Below are 16,921 nucleotides of genomic sequence, written 5' to 3'. Positions count from 1 at the left end.
AACTGGGCCCCGGTCACTGAAGGAGCCTAGATTCCCAATCCCAGACTGAGCCCTTGTCGTGGTCCCATGCTGAGCCCTGACCCTGGTCACACTCTCAGCCCTGACCGTGGTCACAGTCTCAGCCCTGACCCTGGTCACACTCTCAGCCCTGACCCTGGTCACACTCTCATCCCTGACCGTGGTCACACTCTCAGCCCTGACCCTGGTCACACTCTCAGCCCTGAGCCTGGTCACACACTGAGCCCTGACTCTGGTCACAGTCTCAGCCCTGACCCTGGTCACACTCTCAGCCCTGACCCTGGTCACACTCTCATCCCTGACCGTGGTCACACTCTCAGCCCTGACCCTGGTCACACTCTCAGCCCTGAGCCTGGTCACACACTGAGCCCTGACCATGGTCACACTCTCAGCCCTGACCCTGGTCCCATGCTGAGCCCTGACCCTGGTCCCACGCTGAGCCCTGACCCTGGTCCCACGCTGAGCCCTACCCCGTGTCTCATCTGGAGTCACTCGTGCATGTTCACATGTAGTCGTGCACGTGTCATGTGCGTGGAGGGCTGCCTCCTCTTCCAGCCACACGTAACAGTCAACCATGTGACACAGTCGTCTTGGAAAGTCTGAGTCAGAGGCTTCCACCCACAGGGCAGACCCTCTACTGCCTCGCCCCCAGTTGTACGCACACACGGACTCAACATCTACAGCTGAGGCGACTGCTGACAGCGAGGCTCAAGGCCCCCCCCACTCACCCCCGCACACCTACGCCAGCCTGACCAGTGGCAGTGAGGGCCTTGGGAGCAGGGCTGTTAAGGAGGGAAAGGGGGACTTTGCAGAATTCTCAAATGTTTAGGGGGATGGAGGATGGGTGGGTAGATGTGGGGGTGGAGGATGGGTGGGTCGGTAGGTGGATGGATGGATGGAGGGTGAATGGGTGGGTGGGTGGAGGATGGGTGCAGGGAGGATGGGCTGGTGGGTGACGGGGGTTGATGAAGGCCAGGAGCACATCCCTGGAGTTAAGTTCTGTGGTTCTGAAAGGACAGCTCCCTGGATCTTTCACTCGCAGAAGCTGCAAATGTTTTGTGGTTTCCTTTTTAAAAACAAACAAGAGTTACATAGAGCATAAAAGTCAGAGCTGGCAAGATCCTCAGAAATCATTTTCTCTGCCCTCACTTGAAAATGGTGCAGCTGAGGCCCAGTGTGGGGAGGTCAGGACAGGCCAGGCCTGGGCCAGACGCGCTCCACGGTGCTCGTCCTGCTACGCCAGTGTTTCTTTCGGGAGGTGTTTTGCCCGATACCAGTCCCACGTGGGCTCCAGGGAGGGCAGGGTTCTATGTGCACTGTGTCTTGTGCTGCCGGGTCCACACTCGAGTCAGCTATAAAGGCTCTGAGAAGTCCTGCAGTAGCCTCCCCTTCAGTCGGGTTGGGGCTCTTGGCACCCTTACTCTGTAACTTGAGCCGGCAGAGCAGACGCTGGGACAGGCTGGTGGAGGGCGTGATGTTCCCGCAGAGTCTGTGGGGTCCTTTCCCGAAGCCTGAGCCCACTCCAGGCACCTTTAGAACCCTCTGATTTACTCACACAAGCTTCCTCAGTCCGGCTGAGGACCGGGGCCCAGAGTGACAAGCCCAGGGTCGCCCCGTGGGTCGTTCGAGTCTGCGCTCTCTCCCCGCCCGTGCCAACCCCCAGCCCTGCTGGGTGCAGCTGTCCTGGGAGAGGCTGAGGAACCAGGGCCAGCCCCCTCCCTGGGGTCCTTGCCCAAGTACGTGTCCTGGTCCCTTTAAGAGCCTTGCCCCTCCCCCATCCTTGGTTTCCTTGGAGAGGGCAGTGAGGGGCCAGGCCAAGGGGGGCAAGCGGAAGGAAGTCTTGGCAGGGTCCCCAGGTCGCTGTCAGCGACCGGTTCCCAGCCCAATTTCTCCCACGCCGCCGGCTGGTTCCTGATGGGGGCAGAGGAGGCCGGCTGAGGGGGACAAGGAGGGGGATGGGGTAGGAGACGGGCTAGACACAGAAGGCCTCCCTGGTGGCCGGGGTAGGGACTCGGGATCCACGTCATCAGTGAGCACGGGAGGGAGGTGGGGGGACATGCTCTGCTCCCCCCACCTGGATGGGGGCTGGGGCTGGGGGAGGGGTGCAGAGCTGCTCTCAGAGGCGCGACCACCCACCCGTCCTAGCCTCTGCTCTGGACTCAGCCCAGCCCCTTCCCCAGCGCCCGTGCCTTCTCTGAGCCGCCCCCTACTTTGTCCTTGGGGAGCAGGGGTCTGGCAGAGGCCCACGGTGGGCCTGCCCTCTCTTCCAGGGGCGTCTGAGCCCCGGGCCTGCCTGTCCCCTGCCGGGTTTGGGAGCTGGAAGGGACAGCCAGCCATGAGGTCACGGCCCAGGGGCAGCAGCTGTGCTCTGAACCTGGGGCAGTGGGCGTCCCCACTGCCCTGCTGGCAGCCCAGCTCCCGCAGCCACTGCCGGCCGCCCCGTGGGCCCCCTCGCCACTCCCCTCTTTGGTGCCAGCCGGAACACTTGGCGCCTTTGTCCATGGTCCCCGTGCCCTCTTCTCCAGCCTCAAAAGCCACCTGCTCCTGGAGGCCTTTCTGCCTGTTTTTCTACATCCCCAGCCCTGTCCCCTTCCTCCCAGCTCTGACCCCCATTTGCAGCAACTCCGTGTATCCGCATGTTTGTTCCCCCAGCAGAGTGTGAGGCCCGCCGGGCGCAGGGCCTGGGTCTCCTCATCCAGCGTGCCCACATCCCCCCACGCCGGGTACACAGGAAGCCCTCAGGAGGGCTTATTCTAACGGCCCCTGCCCTCTCGCCCTCTTTTTCTTCCTGCTGGAAAGAGCACTGCTTGGCCAGTGGCGCCCCGGTGAGGCGCGTCTGGGGAAGGGGGCAGGGTTCGGTGCCAGGAGCAGGCTGGGGGCGTCACAGACATGTGCTCGAGGGTCTGGGGGGGTGCCTGAGCGTGGGGGGCTTTCTGGGGCGGAGTCAGGGCCCACAAGTCTCCCGCTGGGCGTGTCCAGCTGCATCCCGTCCCGGTGCTTTCCCACCTCTGCGGGGCCCCGTGTGTCTGGGCGCCCCTGTGTCAGTGGTGTGGGTGTGCGCCCCTATGAGTGTGGTGTCCCTGGAGACTCGAGGGTGAGGGTCCGGGGCTGACGGCTCAGGGGAGGCACAGGACGTGGGCAGCCCTGAGCCCCCGGGGGCTGCTGGATGGGAGTGGGGGCCACGCCGGGCAGTGCTGGGCGGCTCGGTGTTGGGAGGGTGCCAGGGGTGCACAGGGCAGCTGCGGGCGGGGGCAGGTTGAGTCAGCCACGTTGTCTGTCCCTGGTCAAGTGGCCGAGGGGTCAGCGGAGTGTGGCACTGCCGGGGCCTGGGGCTGGGCGGGGCCCCTTCAAGGCCTCGCCTCCTCCTTGCCTCCTGTGCCCGCGCTGGTGATGGCGGCGTTGGGGGGGACAAGAAGGAGAGCCTGGAGTTGCCCTCAGGGAGGAGGGGGCGCCCACGGCGAGGTCAGTGCCGGGCCCTGAGCGCACGGGGCAGTGCCAGGAAGGGGGGAGGGTACTCACTTCCCTCCTCCACTGAGACCTGGGGGCTCCAAGAGGGGCCGCCTAGGGGGAGGGGGACAGCTGCCTCGTGGGGCCACTTGGTGCAGGGAGGGCGCAGGTGAGGACAGAGCAGGGGCTCTCCGGGAAGGACCAGGCCTGGCTGGAGACAGAGGTCCTTCAGGCCGCTCCTGACAGGGATTTCATCTGTCTGTCCTTCTGTTTTCGATGTTCCCGAGCTCTGTGTCTTCATAGTGACGTCAGCCCTCGGTTGAGCACTCACCCACGCCCAGCACTTGGGCCCCCTTCGTCCTCCCAGGAGGAGGGGTCAGTGCGGGGTCTGCCCCTGCCCAGGCCCTGCCACCCCCGCAGGGCCCCCGCCTGCCTCGCATCCTCCGGAGTCCCCCTCGCCGCTCCCCAGGCCCGCACGCCCCGGGCTGCCAGGCCTTTGCCCCCGTCTTCCCACAGTGTCACAGCGTCGTTCCATCTGCGCCCTGCACGGTCGTGTCAAATGGGGAGGTGCTTCGCCTGGCACATGTTCCGGGCCCTGTGTGACGTGGGGGGCGGAGCAGAGCTCTGACCTCCAGCCTGGACGCCAATCCTGGCCCTGTTCTCACTGACAGGTGACTGTGGGCAAGCCCTTTAGCCTCCTTGAGCCTCAGTTTCCTCATCTGTCCAAGGGGCGGCTGTGATTCCTTGATGAGATGATGTGTTAAGGAGCTGGACCAGGAAATGCTCAGCAAGTAGATGCCGTCATTACCTCCCCCCACCCTGTTCCAAGAAGCCTGCGGGGGGACAGCAGTGAGCCGCTCAGGCAAAGCACGTGCCCTCGGGGGGCAGGGGGACGGGGCACGGCTGCCCCACGTGCTGGGAATAAAGGGCCACCTCTAGGACTGGGCTTCCCGGGGAGGGGGAGCTGGAGTCCTGGGGCAGGAGGGTAGTAGAGGCCCCCCAAGCCCAAGGCACAGTATGTGCAAAGGCACCGAGGCAGAGAGCATTTGGGGTGCTGGGGTACAAGTGGTGAGAGGTGGGCCTGGGGGCCTCCGCCAGCTCCTCTTTTTAGGAGCAGAGAGGGGTGAGCTGTCTGGCCTTGAGGTAATCAAGCACAGGCAGAATGGGACTGGGTTTTGGAAGGACAGAGCGACACTTCCTGGGCACCTGCTCTGGGCCTGGTCCTTCTGCCAAAAGCTCATTCCAAGTTCAGACCAGGCCCCAGACCTCACACAAGAAGCCTGAGGCTCAGAGTGGTGGAGAGGCTTGCGCGGGTCACACGGCCAGCTCGCAGGTCCTGACCCTGCAAAGCCCTGAACTTGGATGGCCCCAGTGATCTTGAAGAGGCTTGGTGAGGACAGGGCTGGGGGATTGTGGGGTCTCTGCCACTGGGATGGGCCTGGAGGGTGCACGGTGACCCTCCTCCCTCGAGACACTTGCTTCCCTCCGCTCGGGGTGCGCAGTTGCTAGTTTCCTGAGGCAGAAAAGTCTTAATCAAAACCCCAGCTTGCCAGGCGGCTCGGTGGTTTGCTGGTATGGTATTGGGAGGGCAGGGACTAATGTCCTCATCTCTGCAGGAAGCTGACTAGGGATGCGGGAGGGCAAGATGTGGGGTAGACACAGGAAAACTTGGCAGGGAGGGCAGGGTGACCGTGGGTGTCCATTATCCTTTCTTGGCCTTGGTGCAGAGGCACCTGGAAATGGGGGATGATGAAACAAACTTGAGGTTCATCTTGGGAGGCAGGTGAACTAGGAGATGCCTGGAGGGTGGGGTGTGGTCAGGGGTGTGATGGATAATGGCGATGGCGTGGTTGCCTGGGTTCAGCCCATCATGGTTGATGGGGTTGGTGGTGAGGCCTCCTGCAAGACGGGTTCCGCCTACACGGTGTCCTGGACATGGCGAGTTGAATGTTGGTGATGGGAGTTACCAGCTAGTGTCGGTCCACAGACATGGTGCTGGTTCAGAGGTGATGGCAGTCATGGTGATATTGCTAACAGCGGAGGTGATGCTGGTGACCATGGTGATCATGTAATTGTGACCAAAAAGATGGAGAAACAGTGGTGACATGGTAGTGATTGTGCTGTTGATGGTGGTAGTATTGGTGGTGAGAGTGATAGCATTGGAAATGATGTGTTGTTGATGGTAGTGATGATGGTGATGGTGGTGGTGATGGTAATGTTGATGCAATGGTAGTGTTGCTGCTGATGGTGTGATTGTTGGTGGTGGTGGCAATGGTGGTAATAATGGTCGTGTTATTGTTGCTGCTGTTAGTGTTGGTAATGGTGATGGCGTTGGTAGTGGAGATGATGGTGAGGGTGGTAGTAATGATGACGCTGTTGATAACATAATGGTGGTGGTGGTGGTGGTGGTGTTGACGGTGTTGCTGGTACTGGGGATAGTGGTGATGGAGTGGAAATGGTAGTGGTATTTATGGTGGTATTGATGGTGTTGGTAGTGGTGATGGTGGGAGTAATGACTGTGTTAGTGATGATGGTGGTGGTATTAATGTTGGTGATGATGGGGATGTGGTGATGATGGTGGTGGTGGTGATGATGGTGATGGTGGTAGTATGATTGTGTCATTCTTGATGCTGACGATGGTGGTGCTGTTGATGATATAATAGTGGTGTTGGAGTTGATTGTGTTGGTAGTGGCGATGGCAGTGATGTGGTGGTAATGACTGTACTGATGATGTTGGTGGTGATGGTGGTAGTAATGATTGTGCTGTTGATGGTGGTGGTGGCAGTGTTGATGATGTTGCTGATGGTAGTGACAAGGTGGTAATGGTGGTGCTGATGGTGTTGATGGTGGTGGTGGTGGTGACGGTGGTGATGTTGGTAGTGGGGATGGTGGCGATGGAGTGGAAATGGTCGTGGTATTGATGATGATATTGGTGGTGTTGGTGGTGGCAATGGTGGTGATGTAGTGGTAATGATGGTCTGATGATGTTGGTGGTGGTATTATTGTGTCATTCTTGATGCTGGTGGTGGGGCTGTTGATGATGTAATGCTGTTTCTTTTTCAATGTAGTAATTGTGTTTTTTTATTAATTTTTATCAGAGTATAGTTGCTTTATACTGTTGTGTTAGTTTCTGCTGTACAGCAAAGTGAATCAGTTATATGTATACATATATCCCCTCTTTTTTAGATTTCCTTCCCATTTAGGTCACCACAGGGCACTGAGTAGAGTTCCCTGTGCTATACAGTAGTTTCTCATTAGTTATCTGTTTTATGCATAGTAGTGTGTATATGTCCATCCCAATCTCCCAATTCATCCCACCCCCTCTTTCCCCCTTGGTTCCTGTAAGTTTGTTCTGGACACCTGTGTCTCTACTTCTGTTTTTGCAAATAAGTTCATCTGGACCATTTTTCTAGATTCCACATATAAGCAAATATTATATGATATTTGTTTTTCTCTTTCTGACTTACTTCACTCTGTATGACAGTCTCTAGGTCCATCCACATCTCTGCAAACGGCCCTATTTTGTTCCTTTCTATGGCTAAGTAATATTCCATTGTATACATGTGCCACATCTTCTTTATCCATTCCTCTGTTGATGGACATTTAGGTTGCTTCCATGTCCTGGCTATTGTAAATAGTGCTGCAATGAACATTGGGGTGCATGTGTCTTTTTGAATTATGGTTTTCTCAGGGTATATGCCCAGTAGTGGGATTGCCGGGTCATATGGTAGTTCTATTTTTAGTTTTTTAAGGAACCTCCATACTGTTCTCCATAGTGGCCGTATCCATTTACATTCCCACCAACAGTGCAAGAGGGTTCCCTTTTCTCCACACCCTCTCCAGCATTTGTTGTTTGTAGATTTTTTGATGATGGCCATTCGGACTGGTGTGAGGTGATACCTCACTGTAGTTTCGATTTGCATTTCTCTAATACGTAGTGCTGGTATTGCTGTTGACGGTGTTGGTGGTGATGGTGATGGTGATGTTATTGATGTTGGTGGTAGTTTCAGTGAGAGCCATGAGGGTGGAGGCTGTGGTGACAGTTAGGGTGGTGGCGGTCTCAGCTCTTTGGGGGATTTGAAGCCCCCTCCATGGCAACCAGGACACTCCCATGGCACAGTTTTGGAGGTAGACTGCAGCAGACAGGGTCAGACGCCAGCCCGAGGAGATGAGAGGGTGGGGTGGAGGGCAGAGGGGAGCGCTCACGAGGCCACGCAGTCTGGGAGGGTGTCTTGGAGGAGACAAAGCTGGGCCAGCTGAGGGTGGTGAGGCTTGGGATCTCCTGGAGCCAGGGAAGTGCCTGTGGAGGTGCCCAGTGCCCAGCACAGGGCCTGAGCAGGCGGGCGAGGGACGCGCTTGCTGAATGAGTGAGTGATGGACCAGCCTGACCCCCAGCTGCACCAGCGGCTGGAGCGTGAGGGGGTGGGGTGTCGAGGCGCTGGCCCCTCAGCTGGTAGGGGTAGGTGACAGGCTGGACAGAGCCGGGCCAGAGGTGCACCAGGCGAAGGTCTGAGTGAGGGGCAAAGGGCTCAGGTAGGGTTCCTGGGGTGCAGGGCTCTGAGATGGGAGGAGTTGGCAGGTAGGCTGGGGTTTAGCAGGACCCTGGCCCTCCCAGGCCAGATGACTTCCTTGCGAGGCTGGGGAGCTCAGGGTCCCAGCCTCTCCAGGGGCCCCGGTGGCCTTGCCCAGGTGGGTGGGGTGGGTCAGGCGAAGAGCCGCTGAGCCCTGAGGATGGCCAGGTTTCTAGCCTGGGGGCAGGCCTGCGGCCGGAAGCCCTGACTCAGAGCGTGGCTGGTGCCAGGTGGGAGCCAGGAGATTGGCATCGTGGCATCGTGGGGAACGTGAGAAGCCCTGGGGGCCCTGGTCACAGCCCCACGGATGCTGAGCCAGCCTGAGACACTATCAGTGCCGCGAGAGCCAGCCCCACGCGGGCAGGGACGCAGGCCTGAGGGGGCATGGGTCTCACCTGGCGATGCACTCAGCAAGACCCAGGTCAGGCAGATATCCATCCCCCAGGGTCCCCAGGGCCACAAGCATTGCCCTCAGGCCCTGAGCCAAGAGGGGATGGAGCTGACCTGGGCTTGCCCTGGGGATTCTCACAGGCCAGTGACCAGATGGGGGTTGGGCACAGAGCAGGAGGTTGAGGAGGCTTCCTGGAGATGACAGTGCCTCGGGGGAGCCCCAAAGGACGAGGCTGAGTCAGCCAGGGTACAGGAGGGTGTGTGGTCAGAGGGACTGGTCAAGATCAAGGCCTGGAGGCAGGAGAGGGCGCCTGTGTTCTGAGTCACCGGTGGTTCCTCTGGGCTGGCGCGTGCAGGCAGGGCTGCCAGGGCTGGGATAGTGGGAGTGATGGGGTGCTTGGGAGTCATGATGAGCTCCAGCCGCTGGGTGAGGTAGGACCCAAGAAGGGAGCCCCAGCACGGCAGCAGGGTAGGACCTGTTGGAGGAGCCAGGTGCAGCGCTCAGGAACTCACGGCTTATCCAGGCAGGTTCCCTGGAAGAGGAGGCTCAGCACAAGCCTTGGTCTGTGGGTCAGAGGTCAGTAGGCGGAGGTGGGAGGTAGGCACCCTGGATGTGTGAAGCGTGATTCAGCAGGGCTTGTGCCTGGAACGCATGGTTTGGGGAGCACGATGGCCAGTCTGAGGAGTTTTCAGGGGCTCCTAGAAGCTCCTGACTGCAGAGACACCTTGCCCACTCCCTTTTCCCTCATTGGGGTGAGCTGTGCCCACTCTGGCTTCTGTCTGCTGTGTGGGGGGACACCTGTGAGTCATTCACACTCCACTGTGAATTAGCCCATCAAACCCCAGGGGACCCTGATGCACACCGTCCCATAATAGCACCTGCTCCGTGGGCCGGCAGGAGGCATCCTGAATGCAGCGAAGGCCCTGGCTCAGCGGGCCGGCGGGGGGCTCTCCACGCACCCTCTGTTACTGTCCCCTGATGTCCCACGAGTGTGCCGGGACCTGTGCTGGGCATTGTGTCCCTATGGTCTCCCCACAGCATGTGGGGGAGGATTTATGCCCACTTCATAAGGCAGGCAGCTCAGCTCTGAGTGGCCGGTAGGGAATTGGCCCAGAGGTGGGAACAGGCCTCGGGTGCCCAGTTCCTCCTCCCGGGGCAGGGACGGACGAGCACGTCCGGGCACGCAGGGACCAGGACGGAGGGGTGCCACAGGCCGAGCCTCCTCCCAGGGCCTCCGACATGCGTGGCTCCCACCCACCCTGGGCCCCGGGGGAGGTCCCCTGCGGGGTCTCCTGAGCTGGGTGGGGGCCAGGCTGCCTTCTCTCAGCCGCCTCACCTGGGCACCGGGATAAGGTTGTGGCTCTGGCACAGGTGCTGAGGGAGGCGGGTCTGCACCGGGCGGGAGTTGCGCGGAGCCGGGGCTCACGGTCTGAGTGTGGCTGGAGGGGGGGCTCAAGGGGGAGAGCGGGGAGGCTCAGGGAGGGGGTGGCCAGTCCCCAGGGGCTGTGGGTCCCTGAGCGAGGAGGGAGCCGGGGGAAGGTCTTGAGCAGAGGATGACGTGTCCTGGCATATTTCAGCTGGTGGCGCGGGGACAGACGGTGGAGGGCAGGGCGGAGGCTGGCAGTGGAGGGCAGGGCGGAGGCTGGCAGTGGTGGGTCCCACCAGGGTGGTAGCCACAGCGTGGGGAGCAGAAGTGAGACTCTCAGTGCATTTTGCAAGGAAGGTCAGTTGCTGCTGGGTCTGTAGGTATGAGAAGGAAGGAGGGAGGGAGGGTCCTGGAGGCCGCCGCCGCCAGGTTGGAGCGGCAAAGAGGGGCCTTGCTTGTCCACCCATAGCAAGTCCTGGCTGGGCACTCCAACCCCACTGGGGTGCGGGCAGCGGGGTGAGCCAGCCAGGCCCAGGCCCTGCCCTCCCAGAGGAGGATGCAGGTGGGAGCATCAGGCCATCACACGTGGCGGGAGAACCGGGCCGAGGCGGGAGGACCCGCGGATGGAGGCCACGGGTCAGGGACGGCCTCGCCGTGAGAGCCAGGGCGCTGGCTGGCCCGTGGCTGTGGCCGTGGAGGCGGAGCTGTCCAGGCCGGGCCCAGCTGGTCGGTGTGCAGGGCACGACAGCCACCGGAGGGGCCGCGTTCACCGTGGCGGGGACTGGCCTAACACTTTCTCAAGGAGCACGTGGGGCCGGGGAGGCGGGAGCAGGAGGCAGCTGCCCAGGGAGCGAGGGGGTGGATGAGGGTGGCGTGGTGGTGAACGGAGGACACACGGTGTACTCAGGACCGACCCCAAGGCATCCAAGGGGTGGGGGCGGCAGAGGAGACTCAGGTCTCAGCTCAGGGTCAGGACGCACAGCGGGGGCCCGTGTGGAGGGGGGCCGGCTCAGAGCTCAGAAGTGGAGTAAAAGGGACGGGAAATTGTCCCTTGGGTTTGGTGACTTGGGGGCTTTGGTAGGAGCAGGCTGGGAGGAGCCTGTGGTGAGGGACCGGTGGCCTGCAGAGGGGTGGCCAGTGGCTGGACCTTCCTGGGGGCCCTGGCCGATGGGCGAGGCACAGCCTTTCTCTGGGAGCTCTGACCTGAGGGGCCCAGGGCCCCCTGCAACCTCCCCTCAACTCAGGCAGGGAGGGGCTCCCGCCCTCCTGGTGCTGGCAGGGGCCCCGGCTCCAGCTCCTCCTCTCGCCCTGGACCTGGGGGATGGGGAGGCGCAGGTGGGTGTCACTGACCCAGATTCCTCGGGCCTGGGCCTGGGAGGGGGGGCGTGGCTCTGTGACCCAGATATTCCGAGTTTCTGAAGCTCAGTCAGGAGGCGACCAATGGTCTCCCATATGTGGGAGTGTGTGTGAGGAGGGAACGACCTGCCTGTGTTGCAGAGATGGTAACAGGTGTCACCTGCAGCAGGAAGGATTTCGGTCAGACATGGTGAAGAACTTCCAGATGTTGTGGGTATAAGAGGATACGTCCTGGAGGTTTTGTTGAAGAAAGAGGGCTGAGGGTCCCCTGACCTTTCTCAGTTCAGGGTGTGCCTAAGATGCAAGCGAGGGTCCACCTGTTAGGGACCACCGCCCCCCTGTCCTGCTCCAGCCAGCCCTCAACTGATGCCCAGCGCAACACAGGAAGCTCAGCTAATGGCCTGGGAAACCTCCACTGACCGAGCTCTGCCCTGGTGTGGGACGGGCCTTAGGCAGGCCGCCCTCCGCCTGGTCTGGGCCTTGGGCCATCCTTGAGGGTCCCTTTCAGATTTGCTCCTCGGAGTTCAGTGGCTCCTATACTGTAGGCCTTGTAGGTTGGTCAGACAGATAAAAAACTGGAATCCTGGCCCTCCTGCTGTCTTGCTGTGTGGCCTTGGGCAATCATACCACTTCTCTGAGCCTCAGTTTCTATATCTACACAGCTGAGTTGAGGATTATTGCAAAGATTAAATGATAAAATGCACAGGAAGCTATTAATATTGAGGTGGGGGAGGGGACGAGGAGAGGGTCTCTGTCCCTGTGTCGCGTGTCAGTGGCCTGCCAGAGCCAGGGGGACAGTGGAGTGGGGAGAGGCCAAGGCCAGGGAGCCTGCGCTGAGGTCCTGCAGGGTCTGGGTGAGCCCAGAAGCTGCCCACCTCCCAGGCTGCCAGCCCCAGCAGCTGGTTCTCTGGACCAGGGGCGGAGGCCTCCTCGTGCCCTCCGTGGCCTGAGGCTGCAGGGGCAGGCCCTGGCCGGACCCGTCAGCAGAGTGGGCAGTGCTCCTCGTCGTCCCCTCCTCTGGGAGGCTGATAAGCTAATTAGTGCCCATAGCAGGAGTCCTGTGGGGCTAACCAGCAGCCTGGGCTGGCCTTCTCCCAGGAGGTGGCCAGCCTCTGTCAGCCTGGCGCCCTGCAGACCCGCCAGCACTGCCTGGGAACCTGCCAGCCTGCCGGCCCCAGCCAGCCTGGCTCCCCTCACCCCGGGCCTCGGGGTGCTGTCCCTTCCCACCCCTCCCAGCAGCCTTCAGCAGGCGGAAAAGATGGGTTCGGGGTCCCCCCCCCCCCGACTCAGAGCAGGAGGGCTGAGGCAGCGTCCGTGCCTTGATCTGGGAAAACTAGAGCTGAGACTTGAACCCAGGACCGGCCGGCCACAGACTCCTGCGCTTAGGAGCGGGCACGCGGCCAGCGTCGTGGGCAAGCCTGAGCGAGAGGCAGGCGCTGTCTCCAGGCCGGAACAGCCCGCCGGCCTCCTCCCCGCAGGTCCTGGGTCTTGGGGACTTCTGGCCTGCACTTCCTTGGCCGTCTCGGCGTCTGGTCAGTGACTTGCACGCGCACCCCAGGCGTGAGGATGGGGTGCTCTGGGGCTGGGAGGGACTGAGGGCAGCTGGGGCTCGGCACTCTGTGCCCATTCTGCGTGGTGCTGGGGGATGAGGGGAGATAGGAGTGTTATGTGCCCAGCATGGCTGAGTGAGGCCTTGATAACCCCCCGCTGAGGGTGCGGGAGGACCAGGCTGGATCTCCCAGGCCGCTCCAGGGCCCCGCACTCCCTTTCCTGATCCTTCCATCCCCCAGGTCTTGTTTCTGGTTCTGTGGTTATCGGGGTCTTCTTTTCTAGAGGAAGGAAGGGGAGAAGAGGTCTCTACCAGGGCCTTAATAGGTCTTGACTTCTGCTCCACTCCACGCCAGGGACGCCGGGTGTGCGGGATGGCGGCCCGGGAGGTGGGACCGCACAGGCAGCCGAGCCCCTGGCCTCCATCCCAGGGGCTGCGGTCAAGGCTGTGGCCTTGGCCCTGGCCCTGCCTGGGCCCTGCCGTGCTGTGTCGTCAGGCACACCTCGGCTCCTCCCGGGCCAGCACGGGTTCAGGTGGGCCAAGCTGGGAAGGCTCAGGCGGAGGCGTGGTCATCCAGGGGCCCTCCCAGGCATTCTTTATGAGGGCCCCTAAGATGGATGAGCTTTGGGCCCCCCAAACCCTGGCCCCCATGGGCTCAGGGGCCAGTGCTAGTAAGAGGGCTGTCCCCTCCTCTTGCTGCACTTCAGAGAGGCGTGGGGGAGGGGGTCTTCTGGGGCCACAGAGCCCTGATGCACCCCGTGGAGCCAGGGCCTAGCCTCTGCCTAGCTGTCACCTTGGGCCTCAGTTCTCCTCCTCTGTAAAACAGGGGCAGGCCCTTCCCCATGGGGGGAAAATGAAGAGAGAAAAGCAGACTCGAGGGCATCCAGCGGGCCCAGAGTGTGTCCCTTCTCCCCTGGGGCCTGAAGCTCAGAAAGGAGATTGTATAACATCTCAAATTCAACAGAAGCAGCTCTGGGTTCTGGGATGCCCGAAGCTGAGACCCTAAGCTTTCCTAAAGACGTTCTTGCAGGTGCTGGGCTGGGGCGGGGGGGACCTTGACGGTGTCCCACGTCATCCTCCCGACCGTCTCCTCCCCATTTTAGAGATGAGGAAACTGAAGCTAGGGCTGGTAGCTGACTTCCCAGGTGACACAGCCAGGAGGTAGCCCAGGATGGTTGCTTGCAAATCCAGGTGTTAAGCAGACGTCCGCTCAGTGCGTGGGGCTCAGGGATCCCCTGGGAGTGCACAGGGTGGGAGCCACTCAGCCCCCAGCCCTCCTTCCATACAGAGTGGCTGGGATGGGGGAGACAGGCTGAAGGCTTTGGAAGGCACCTTGCCGCTCCCTCCTTCTGGGGCTGGGGCTGAGGGATCTAGGGCGGGCCGGGGGTGGACCCTTGCCGCAGAGACCTGGAATTTCCCCCCAAAGTCCCGGGACAGACACCGGGTCTGAGTTATTTGGGGGGCGAGGGGGCTTTTTTGGCCCCGGGGTCAGAAGGAGACCACTCCCAGCTGGGGCTCCCGAACGGCGGTTTCAGTCTCGACTCTTCAGCCTGGAGCCCTCCAGCCTGCAGGTCCAGGGCCCTGGGGAGGGCACTCCATGGGCACCTTTTGCGGGCGTGCCTGGCTGGACGCTGCCAGACAAGTGGGCCGGCATGGGGGTGGGGGACTTGGATCAACAGCGACTGGTTCGCAGAGTAGTTCAGTCCGGCGCACTGAGGCCCTAACAAGCGCTGGTTTCAAGGGAACCAGAGCCACCCGAGCGGCAGACAGCAAGAGGGCCCTGGGTCAGGTGGCAGGGCACACGCTCAGGCTGCTTCCCCGACCCCGTGGGGAAGGCCTATCGGGGCCGGGGCCGGGGGAGGTGGCCTTAGGAGCGGGGCGGTCCCAAGGTCACCAGCGCGACGCGGGGTCCGGGGGCGAAGGCGCAGAGGCGCCCCTCATCCCGCCCCGGCCCGCGCGCGCACCGCAGGCCGCCGCGCCCCCCAGCTGGCGCCCGGCTCCACGTGCGCCCACGCGCCCCTCCCGGCCCGGCGCTGGGGCGGGGCGCTCTCCGGGCGCGAGGCCAGGGCTCGGCACCCCGCCGGCCCCGCAGGCCCGCGCTCCCGCGAGTCGCTCTCCCGTGGCTCGGCGGCGGCCATGGGGCGCGGGGCTCCGGGGGCCGGCGGGGCGCGCGCGGCGGCGGGCGCAGGTGCGGGCGCGGGCCGGGGACGCGGGGCGCGGGCGCGGCCGGCAGCCGCTCACGCCGCCCCTGTCTCCCCTCCCCCCGTGTGTCCCGCCCCCCAGACCCTCCTCCCCCGCCCCCCCGCAGCTCGGGCCCTGGTCGTGGCGCGGCTGCCGCACGGTGCCCCTCGACGCCCTCCGGACGCGCTGCCTCTGTGACCGGCTCTCCACCTTCGCCATCTTAGCCCAGCTCAGCGCCGACGCGGTGAGACCCCAGCCGGGCGCGCGGCGGGCGGGCGGACGGGGCGGGGGCGCGCGGGGCGGGGGCTTCCGGGGCCGACTGTCGCCTCCGGGCCGGCTCGGGGAAGGGGGGCTGCGCCCCCCCGCCCCCCGTGGCCTGGCCGGCGGGGCCCGGGCCTCTAGAGAGGGCGGGTGGGAGCTGAGTGGGTGGCGGTGTGGAGTTGGGGACTGACCTGGGAGGAGCCGGGCCGGGGCCCCGAGAGTGACTGATGGGTGAGTGAGTCCCCCCCACCCTCTTTGGGGGCCTAGGACCCTGGAGGGAGCCGGTCCTCAGGGGAGCCGGGCAATCTGGGCCCCGGGCCCTAGGGGCTGGAGGAAGGCTTGGCCTGGCAGAGCCGGGTAGACACCTTCACTTGGTGGGGTTCCTTCCCCCAGCCGGCGGCAGGCTCCTGGCCTGCCTGGGAGAGGGAAGGGGAGGAGCTGCCACCTTCCTTGGAGTCCTTCCCCACCCACCCCAAGTGGACGGTGGTCTCTGGAGGCAGCTGCGTCCCCAAGTAGGGGTCCCGGGGGTGGAGAGGGTGCTGGGCTTGGCCCAGGTTGGCAGCCCTCCCCAGGAAGGCCCCATCATCTCAGGGGCCTCCTTTTTGTTCTCGTGATTCTTGTGGGGGCTGCCAGTTTCTATGGCGACAGCATCTGGGGCCAGCTTGCTGGCTGGGGCCGGCCAGCTGGGGCTGGTGGGCGCTCTTGCCCAGGGCCAAGCTGCACTTGCTGGACCTAGGAAAGCCGGATCCCCCAGCCGGGTCACTAGGCCCCCCGAGGAGGGAAAGGGTAGGGGTCTTTGCTCACTGAGCCCCCTGGCCCCGGCCTGGTGTGGAAGGGTCCTCAGGCAGCAGATATGGAGGACGGACTGGGAGCGGGACACCGATGTGGGGGCGTTTGGGGTGGCTGGCCCTCGTCAGATGGGGGTGGCGCAACTCTCTGCTCACGGAACCCCAGTTTCCATGTGGAAGATGGTTCCAGGCCTCTCTGAGAACAGTCTGCCCCCCTCCTTTGTCCTCTGAGATGTGGGGAGAGGGAGCAATATTGTCAGCCAGGATCCCCTGGAAGGTCAGAGCTGGACAGGACCTTAGAGGTCATTGCCACTAACCCTTCTATCAACAGGGTAATCGAGGCTTGGGGTGGGGGGCTTGCTCAAAGTCTTGGGGTGACTCTGCTGGACAGGGGTCTGTGGTCTTGGCCCTGATCCCAGTGTGCCCTCCCCCTCAGGCTGTCCCTGTGACAGGACTGTTGGTGTTGCTGATTCTGGGGGCAGGCCCCTGAAGGCAGCAGCCGGGGCCATGCTGGGGGCTCCCCGGAAGAGATGGCTTTCTGCACAGGGGAGAAACCAATGGGGCTGGGACTTCCTGGGTCCCCTGTGAGGCCGGAGCAAGCAGGGCAGGGCCCACCTTGGGGGCTGCCCTTCCTTGGGGGGCGGGGGGGCCTCCAGAGCGGGACACATGCCCAGATCCCCTCTCCCAGCCCAGGGTCTGGCCTGTAGGAGGTCAGTGCCAGTGGAATCTTGAAATGCAGGCTTGTCCCTTACACACGGTGACCCTAGACTGGCCTTCAGTCTCCCTGAGCCTCGGTTTTTTCACCTGTAAAACGGAAATGGCCGCATGCTGCTCCGGGTGGCTGCGAGGGCTTGCCGGTTGACAGGGACCCTCCTGGACGGGGCCTGGAGCGTGGCAGGGCCACTGCATCCACGAAACGTGGCATCCCGCTCAGGGGCTGAGCCCTGGGCCACCTGGCATGGAGAGCGTGTTGGGTGAGGGGTGGGCAGCTGA

General features: G+C 62.7%; 1 protein-coding gene across 4 annotated transcripts in view; it reads left to right on the top strand.

Moving 5' to 3' along the window:
• Window positions 1-16,921, top strand: part of ADGRB1 (adhesion G protein-coupled receptor B1) — an 83,559-nt gene that overhangs the window by 40,054 nt on the left and 26,584 nt on the right. For all 4 annotated transcript variants that reach the window (XM_057531653.1, XM_057531652.1, XM_057531651.1 and 1 more), the window contains exon 18: window positions 14,982-15,123. In XM_057531653.1, coding sequence (XP_057387636.1) covers window positions 14,982-15,123 — 142 coding nt within the window. The remainder of the gene's footprint in view (window positions 1-14,981; window positions 15,124-16,921) is intronic.

This window comes from Balaenoptera acutorostrata, chromosome 17, assembly GCF_949987535.1.
Source record: "Balaenoptera acutorostrata chromosome 17, mBalAcu1.1, whole genome shotgun sequence".
Taxonomy (NCBI): Eukaryota; Metazoa; Chordata; class Mammalia; order Artiodactyla; family Balaenopteridae; genus Balaenoptera; species Balaenoptera acutorostrata.
The sequence above is the reverse complement of the archived record's forward strand: the minus strand, read 5'-3'. Positions and strand labels throughout refer to the sequence as shown.